Source organism: Orycteropus afer, unplaced genomic scaffold, assembly GCF_000298275.1.
Source record: "Orycteropus afer afer isolate SDZICR_OR568_19922 unplaced genomic scaffold, OryAfe1.0 scaffold00218, whole genome shotgun sequence".
Lineage (NCBI taxonomy): Eukaryota > Metazoa > Chordata > Mammalia > Tubulidentata > Orycteropodidae > Orycteropus > Orycteropus afer.
This window is the reverse complement of record NW_006921805.1, coordinates 2,451,924-2,461,536: the sequence shown is the minus strand read 5'-3', so window position 1 is coordinate 2,461,536 and position 9,613 is coordinate 2,451,924. Positions and strand designations below refer to the sequence as shown.

At 41.7% G+C, this 9,613-nt stretch overlaps 1 protein-coding gene across 1 annotated transcript in view; it reads left to right on the top strand.

The window, feature by feature from the left end:
• Positions 1 to 6,661: 6,661 nt before the first annotated feature.
• CMTM6 (CKLF like MARVEL transmembrane domain containing 6) overlaps positions 6,662 to 9,613 on the top strand; it is a 35,181-nt gene continuing 32,229 nt past the window's right edge. Inside the window, exon 1 of the mRNA XM_007948662.1 lies at positions 6,662 to 6,799. Within this exon, the coding sequence (XP_007946853.1) occupies positions 6,662 to 6,799 (138 nt within the window). The remainder of the gene's footprint in view (positions 6,800 to 9,613) is intronic.

Sequence of the window (9,613 nt, the reverse complement as noted above, 5' to 3'; positions counted from 1 at the left end):
GATATACTCCTGGTGGGAATGCAAAACAATTCAATGTCTAGTGCCCTCTAGTGAGGGAATTTGGTAATATCTAACAAAACTTCATGGGTGCTCTGGTGGCATAGTGCTTAAGGCAGCTGACTGCTAACAAGAAGGCTGGCGGTTCAAACTCACCAGCTACTCCTTGGAAGGAAGACTGGCCAATCTATTTTCATAGAGATACCGCCTTGGAGACCCGAGGAAGGGTTGCTATGAGTTGGGATCGACTTGATGGCAGTGAGGGACTTTTTTGGTTTAACAAAATTACATAAATGAACTCAGCAATCACATGCCTAGGAACTTATTTTAAAGATACAAATCTGATAGTACAAAAATAACATGCACATGGTTAGTCATTGTTATTTGTCATTGTGAAAATCTGGGAACAACCTAAATGCCTATACATAGGAAATTGGCAGAATAAGCTGTGGTATAGTCATACAATAAAGTATTATGTGATTTGAAAAAATGAAACTGATTTCTATGAATTGATGTGGAGTAACTTCCAGGATATATTGATAAATGAAAAACTGTACTAGAGTATATATAACAGGTTGCCTTTTGTATAGGAAGGAAATAGAAAGAGATACATATCTGTCTTTTCTCACTAAACAAAATGCAAGACAGATAATCAGAAACTACCAACATTGGTGACCTACAGAGAATGGGTGGAAGGACAGTGACTGAAGGACACTTCTCTAAGTATACCTTTCTGTGTGTTTTTACTTCTGGAACTTTTTTTTGTTAACATTTCAGATTTTCAAAAAGAATTTAATCAAGAAAGGAGGAAAAACTCTAAGAATGGTTTCTGAATCTTTAATGGCACATATTACGGGGCAAGGCTTTGTGTTAAGGGCTGCTTGGTGATGATAGGGACCAGACCCCACCCACCCTCTCTCTTCTCCATGTCCTCAGAAGCTTCCACTTTTCTTCATCATATCTCTCACCTAAATAATCAAATTGTGCTGGACTAAAATACCCAGCTGAAGGTAGGAGCAAGGAGGCTGACCATCCACAGTCTTTTTCCCGTAATATCAACCAAACCAAACTCACTGCCATCGAGTCAGATCCAACTCACAGTGACCCCTCCTTGGGTTTCCAAGGTGGAATCACTACAGAAGTAGATTGGCCAACCTTCCTTCCAAGGAGTGGCTGGTGGGTTTGAACTTCCAGCCTTTTGGTTAGCAGTCAAAAGCCTTAGGCCCTACACCACCAAATACCACTCTGCTGGTTTAAATGAAATGTGGAGGTTGATGGTATTGCTTATCCTCTAGTTCAGCTTTGTTGGGAGAGGAGCTTCGATAAATTATTGCCTCTGGAAAATCTCTGATGCAAACATTTCTTTATTTATTGGGCACCCTTGTCCACTCTGCATTGTTTGGAAATGTTGGTAAAAACTTCTGACTCTTAGCCTTCCATGACACTATTTTCTGTGCTCTCCTCTTGCTCTCTGTTGACTCTTTTTTCCTGGCTCCTCTTCGCTTTCTCTCCCTCTCCCTCTAAAGGTCTGGCTTAAATCCTCTTTTTAAAATAAACTTATCCCTTAGCATTGTTATGGCTCCGTTTATTATTTTTGTCTGAGGATCTTGCAAATACTTTATCTTCTCCAATGCGCCAGATCCGTATTTTAAACTATTCACCAATAACTCAGCAGGATGCCCTCTTTATACCCTAATCTGAGTTCTTCATCTTCCCTTTGCTAAGAAAATTTATCTGAAACTTGGAAATAAGATGAAAGAATTATTGAATATCCTTCCAAGATCATAATAGAGTAGTGGTTCTCAAAGTATGGTCCCTGGACCAGTAGAATCAGCATCACCTGGGACTTTGTTAGAAATTCAAAGCCTTGGGTTCCACACCAGATCTACCGAATCACAAATTCTATGGGTAGGGCTCGGAAATAAGCCCTCTATGTGAGTGATGATCACTTAAGTTTGAGAACTACTGGACTAGAGCAGGGGTCTGCAAACTACTGCCTGTGGGCTAACTTCAGTCCAATGCCTGTTTATAAATAAAGTTTTATTGGAATACAACCACATCCATTTGTTTATGTGTTGCCTATGGCTGCCATTATAAGGAAATGGCAGAGTTGAGTAGTCTCGACAGATTTATGGTCCTCACAGCCTAAAATGTTTACTATCTGCCCCTTCACAGAAAAAAATTGCCAACCCCTGGACTAGAAGCAGTCTAATAAACTCTCCTAAGAGTCTGATTGTTTAGGGAAAGATAATTTTGTATGCGTTACCATTTACTATCTGATTCGGACCCAGATGGTGCAATGTTACATGTTAATTACAGAAAATCGATAAGTTGGAAAGGATTTTTGTCTGTCAGAAATGAAAATGATTTCTTGCCAGTAGAGAAATCAATAACAAAAGTAACAGTTTAATTTCCTTGTAGAACAATAACCAGTTTGGGATCTAACCTAGCAATTTTATTCCAGTATTCTTTCTTTCATTGACTATATGTCTACCATAGTCTTGCACATCTTCCTCTGAACCAGCTTTTTTAATTTTTTTTGAACTAGCTTTATAGTCTTCTGATTACCTTATGAATAAGTTAAATAAATCTTTGAAACATATTCACTATGTATTTTATGAGAGTCATGACTTTTTGAAATTTATACTCTGACACTGACAAGAGTTACTTCCTTTTATGTTCTCCAAGTCATTCCAAATCAAACCAGTTGCCATAGTCAGTTTCAACTCATGGTGACCCCGTGTGTTTCCGAATGGAACTGCTTTCCTTAGGGTTTTCATGACTGTGACTTATTGGAAGTGGATCATCAGGTCTTCTTCTGAGACCCTTCCGGGTAAGTTCAAATTGCCAATCTTTTGGTTGTTGTTGTTGTTATGTGTCGTTGAGTTGGACCTGACTCATAGCTACCCCTCCTTGGGTTGCCGAAGCAGTATTACTACAGAAGTAGATTGCCCAACCTTCCTTCCGAGGAATGGCTGGTGGATTTGAACCGCCAGCCTTCTGGTTAGCAGTCAAGTGCCTTAGGCACTATGCTACCAGAGCTCCTAATCTTTTGGTTAGTAGCCAAAAAACAAAACAAAACAAAAAAACAAATTCACTGCTGTTGAGTCAGTTTGACTCATAGCAACCCCTCTTTGGGTTTCTGAGGTGGTATCTCTATGGAAGTAGATTGCCCAACCTTCCACTTAACTATTTGCACAAACCAGGGATTCCTGTCGAAGTCATTACCTTCTCTCAATCTCCTAGTTAATTATTGAAACGAGTTCCTGTTGTACTCCTAAGCCAAATCAGTCTCCAATTCTCACCGGTTTTACCTTCCAGAGCTTCTCTTGGATCCATCCCCTTTACCGTGATTCCATGACTACTGTCATAGTTTAAGCCCTTATTCCCTTTTTCCTGAACTTTTACAGCAACTTCTAGCTGTGTAAATGGCACCAAGTTAATCTCTGAATGTCTGAAACCCCATCAGATCATATTTTCCCAAATAGTACATATTCTTGTGGGAGTGCTGGCGGTGCAGTGCCTAAGGCTTTGACTGCTAACCAGAAGGCTGGAGGTTCAAACCCACTAGGCACTCCTCGGCAATCCTGCCCTTCCTCCTTTGTATTCACTGTGCCTGTGTACACTCTCTGTGCCTTCCTTCCTATTGCTCTTCAGCCTAGAATGCCCTCTGCATTGTTTCTATTGGTCTAAACCTTAAGTATCTTTTAACACCCAGCTGGAAGCCCCATCTAGCTGATCTTCTACTAAGAAGTCATATCTCTCTCTTCTGATTCCCAACACATTTAATTTGTATCGATTTTATAACACATACCACTTCCTATTTTGTGACATGGTCATTTATGGACATTCCTATGACCTCATATTAGGACAGTATCCATAATCCAACTTTGTATTCACATTATTGCTTAACTGCTAATAGAGACAAGAGAGCCGGTATAAAGTTTTGAGTAACAGTTGCTGAAAAATTAAAATCTCAACTGAAAAAATGGTACCAAGTTAATTTTTGAATGTCTGAAATATCATCAGATCATATTGTCCCAAATAGTACATATTCTTGTGGGAGCGCTGGTGGTGTAGTGCCTAATGCATTTGACTGCTGCAAAAATGATCATCAATGCAAGTGTTTGTTCATGAAGCCCTAAACTTTTTGTTTGGCCTTTAATTGATTAAGAAAACATAAGGGATCCACACGTCTTTAATTGGGAAAGATAAATCAAAACCAAACCCTTTGCCATTGAATTGACATACAGAAAAGTTCAAAGAATGTACAATGGACACCCATGTGAATTCTACCATTAACATGTTGCGATACTTGTTTGATCACAAGTCAGTCCTTTTATCCATGTATCTATTATTTATCAACCTATCTTATTTTTTGGATGAATTTCAAAGTAAATCGCAGGCATCAGTGGCCAATTTAGGAAGGCGAGGACTTGAAGAATAACAGGAGTTAGCAATAATCTTTGAAGTTTGGTGAAAATACAGAGGTTTCATTTTATTGGACAGAATTAGTTCTTGCTTGGCCTTGGGAGGACATTTAGAATGCATTTAATCAAAACAACAAGCTACTTTTGCTGGCTGTAGACAGTCACCCACACACTCCCTTTCAGAGTAGTATCTACTTGTCTCTATTCATTTCAATGGCAGCTTTTGTTTCTTTACTGGCAGAAAGGAAGGTTTTGGGCCAGAGAAGAACAGATAACTGTGGAAGCCAATGGCAGCAGTAACTTCTCCCGTCTTCTGAGATTTTGAGACCCCAATGGACAGATGGGTTAGAGGCTGAGGTTTGCTTGGTTAGTAGTTAGTAGCGAGGTGGGGAGTCAGACTGCCTAGGCTTCCATTCTAGCTGCCTTGCTTACTGGACGTTGGACCTTGAATATGATACTCAGCTTCTTGGCCTCAGTTTTCTCAATTTTATATTGTTGTGGAGAAAATACATGTGCCTGGCATATATACCTCAACCATTATCAGTTGTTAAAACATAATTACTTGCCTTGATGACAGTGGCATCACTAGGGTTGATGTAACCTGGCGCTATAACTCATGGTGTCAGGCATCCCCCAGGACCTCCTCCTCTACCAGACCATACAGAAATAACACATTTAAATAGTAAATTAAAGCATTCATAGACAACCTGCTTCTAGGCCAGGGTTTCATACATAGCAGAGCAGCTTCCTCACTGAGATTTATTGAAAGCCCCTTTTCCAGGGGGTGTTGCAATTCAGGGGCCCTTCAGGATGGGTGCCTACCCTTGCACCCCTGAGGTCTGGGTTGACCAGCCCACTCTGTGGTGCGTCACACTGGTCCAAATCTCAGTGGGAATGAGTGAGGGAGAGTGTGATGCACCGGTGCTTTAAATAATATATTTAAATCATAAATTATTGCTGAAACACTGCACAAAAATTTTATAGGCAGTCATTTTGGTGTCACCTCCTCTGACAGTGTCACTTGGTACAGTCTGCACCCTTTCCACCCGCCTAGCTCTGGTAGCATAGTGGCTAAAGCACTTGATTGCTAACCAGAAGGCTGCCGGTTCAAACCCACCAGCCACTCCTCGGAAGGAAGGTTGGGCAATCCTACTTCCGTAGTGATACTGCCTCGGAAACCCAAGGAGGGGTCGCTATGAGTCGGGGCCGACTTGACGGCACATAACAACAACAAGTAAAGCAACTGCTTGATGAGTTTACTTGAAACTCACATAAAGTTAAATTATGTGACTGCAACAGTGGTGAAAAAGAGAAAGATGAGTTAAAAAAAAAAAGGGCAAGTAAATTATTTTGACAAGCAAGACTAAAAAGAATTCAGATGCAGGAAGGAGCAGTCCTGAAAGTTCTTCCGTTCCATTTAAAATTAAATCCAATTTCTTTCCTTTGTTTGCAAGCTCCCGCAGTATGCATCCTCTGCGTATATCTCCAACTTCATCTCCTCTCCTTCTGTCTTACTTGGCTTCAGCCACATCAGCCTTTGGGTTCCAGAATGAGCCACAGGTCATTTGCACTTGCCATTGCCATTTACTTTGCGTGAAAGTCTCTCTCTAGATCTTCACAAGCCTGGCAACTTCTCCTTCAGATCTCACTCAACTCAAAAATCATGGTCCTGACACACCTGTCCTGAACCCACCCTGTTCAGCACCCAACTCTCCAACACATCATAGCATTGTTTTCATGTCACTTATCAATATCTGAAATTGTAATTTACTTGTTTATTGTCCATCTCCTCTGCTCCCTGAGGGCAGGGACCTTATTTTGTTGGTTGATACTTGACAGTAACAGCAGTACATAGAACAGAGTTCCTCGCACACTGTAGTCACTCAAGAAATATGGATTGAAGGGATGAATGAATGTCCGGACGATGGAAGATTGAGAAGGGTGTGAAACAAATCAATGTTTAAATGCCCAGGGAGAGAATCCAAATCTTGGGCGAGGGCCAGGAAAGCAAGGGCTAACAGACTGGAGTTTGACAAGGGTGTAAACCCTAGGGCTGGAGGGGTTGGGGCTAATGCGGAGGCGGGGTGAGAGAGGGGCGGGGCTAGTGTGGGGCGGGGCCTACCGGAAGCCGGGGTGGAGTCTCGGAAATGACGCTACGCTCCTGCGGACTTCTCCCGGAGTTGGTTAAGTCCGCGACGCAGAAGCTGCGGTCGCTGCGCTCCCGGCCCTAGGCGATGGAGAACGGAGCAGTGTACGGCCCCACTACAGAAGAGAACCCGGGACCTACCAGGGGCGCCCGGAGCGGCCTCACTGCCTACTTCTCCCCGGGCCGGCTTCAGTGGCCCCGGCGCGTCCTCAAAGGCTTGCAGCTGGTGAGTGGGCGGCAGGAGCGGGCTAGCCCGGGCTGTGGAACGGGGTCGGGCTCCGGGGCCGTTGGCCTGCCGTCTTGAGAGGCTGTGGAGCCGCGTCTCTCAACCTAATTCTGGAAGCTGCAGTTTTCCCACCCCTGTTCCTTACCTCTTCTGGGGAGGGGATGTTAACCTTTGCGTCTTCAAAGGGTGAGGGTGGCCACCCTCACCCCCGATCTCTTTACTCCTGTGTTCCCCATTGGCGAACCAGGGCCACCGAGCGTGTCAGGCAGGTCCAGGAAATGCGTCGAAGGAGACCCAAGGCAGCCACTTAAACTTTCACTTATCATCTGAAGGCGACCTTCTTTCTCAGCTGATAGTCTGTGTTGTCGCCCAAAGTGCCTGTATTTAGATGACGAAGTGCTTTTTGTTTATTTTTCTCTGCTTCTTGCGGTTTTCCTGATGCGAGCCCTGGGGGCCGTTTAACGGACTGTGTCTTCCGATATCACGCACGGCATTGAGATGTGTGTGTCTAACTAATTAGTTCTCAAAAATATTAACTGGAAATATATTAACTGGAAAATAATTATTATTTCTGTACGAGCAGTACGTGTGTACGAGGAGGAAGGTCAAAAGAGCTTTTTTAGTGTGTTTGTAGGTAGCAAAACTAGGGCATAATATGTTTCTCTTTCTATTTCATGGAGTTTCATTTTACTTTCATGCAGTTAAACCTGTTGTTGAAAATAGCAAGACGTCGTTGAGGTTTACATAATTCAGCTACACATGTATTGAGTTCCTATGTCCTATTTTAACTTATAGGAGCTCTGGTGGTGCGGTCCTAACACATTTGCCTGCTAATCAGCAGGTTGGTGGTTCAAACCCCAGAGCTGCTCCGTGGAAGGAAGATGGGGCAATCTACTTCCATAAAGATTAACCGCCTCAGAAGCCCAGTGGGGTTCGCTATGAGTCGGAATAGACTTGATGGCAGTGAATTTGTTTTGGTTTATTTTTACTTTTGCAAGAGGACAAATTTAGGGAAAGTGAGAGTGCGTAGAATGCTTATATTTTGTTTGATTTTAACTATCCTAAGTAAAACTAGCCCATTGTTATCCGTTGGACGAATTTAAATGCTTTGAACTCAGATAACTAGAATTTAAATTCTTAGAAGTAAGATGACCTACTTTTGTTGACAAGAAAAACAATCAGAAAACTGGTGCTACTTTTTGCCACCAAAACAATCACATTTGTGAATGTTTGGGAAATCACTTGGAAGCAAATGGCAGTGTGGCCTTTTGAACCTAAGAGAACAAACCCTTTCTCCTGTCTCCCTTTAGATATCTCCACACTGGCCACCCTTAGGTTCCTACCAGGCATGAGTGCTCCCTGCTGCACTGACTGTTCTCCTCACTCAGGCTGTGCTTCCTTCTGTGCCTCTGGTCAGCTCTCATGTGACCCTTAGATATCAGACATGTTTTTCTTCTTTAGAACTAACATGTGTCTATCTACATGAATAGGAGAATATTTTAGAACAGAATTAATACCATCTGAGGCATTTTTGCTACTCAAAAGACATTTGTGTTGCTGCCCATTAAATCTCCTATTTTCACTTGTCATTACTTTTCCTTCCTTATCAGAAGTGGCAAAATTTATAAAATAAATAAGGTACTCTCATTGCGTTACTTATAATTTAGTAAGCTAGTTCCATGTCCTTCTGATAGAATACAACCAGAAATTTTGGTGGTAAACTTTTTACTTGGATGCAGAGATGAGAGAAAGATGAATTTGCCTTGAAGAAAGAATAACAACTAATGTCTCTCCGTGAAGTCCATTTATATGTGCAGGGGGAACTTGTAATGTTACAAGATTGCTTTCTGTAATAGATTTTTAAAAGTATCTTTTTTTTTTAAAGTATCTTTTCATTGTGGCCTTTCATTTTGATGGTTGTCTTTGTGTTCCTGTGCTGTCTGTTTTAATAATGTCTTATGTCGTCACAATAAGAGTATATTGCAGGAGTTACTCCCAAAGTTCGTAAGTAAATAAAAACTGTCAGCTAGCTTGGGGCAACAGGCAAGGTCTTCTTATTTTAAGGAGGACTCTAAATCGTTTTTTATGTTAGGTGATTTATTTTAAGACATAAAATAGAATCACAGAACTCAAGGAAGGAAACAACTGTAATCAGAAGAGGAGGTATTTTAACAAGAGACTTGCAAACCCCATGAAATTTTATTCGAAATATTGTACATTTATGTGATTGAGAATTTTTTCTGGGACCATAAATCTTACCAGATTCTCAAAGACCCCCCAAAGAGAAACGACCTCTGCTCTAGAACTTTAAAAAAAGATATCTTATACTTAGGAAATTCTTACATTGAAGTCCTAAGAATTGGCTTGCTCCTGAGGTTCTTTTTACTTTTAACCTTTTCTTGACTCATGGGACATATGTAACCCACCAATATTTCCAGCCTCTCACATTTCTTGGGAAGCTGCTATCTCAGTTGTGATACATGCTGCTGCCTGATGGGGACCTGTATAACTGTGTGAATAAAACAAAACAAAACAAAAAAGCAGAAAATAATTTGGTCATGAAATGGTTAAGATTTTTTAAAAAATCCGAGCCTCTGTTGGGTGTGTTGTGAACAGCAAAGGAGTAGTGAGCAGAGCTAGCAAAGGGAGGAAGGGGGAGTTAGAGATAAAAGAACATGTCTGTGCCTACCATTCAGATATTGCCTCACTTTTGTCAGAGACTTGTCCAAAATGTAAGCATCTCCTAATGGGAGCTCTGGTAGCATAGTGGCTAAGACACTTGCCTGCTAACCAGACGGCTGGCGGTTCAAACCC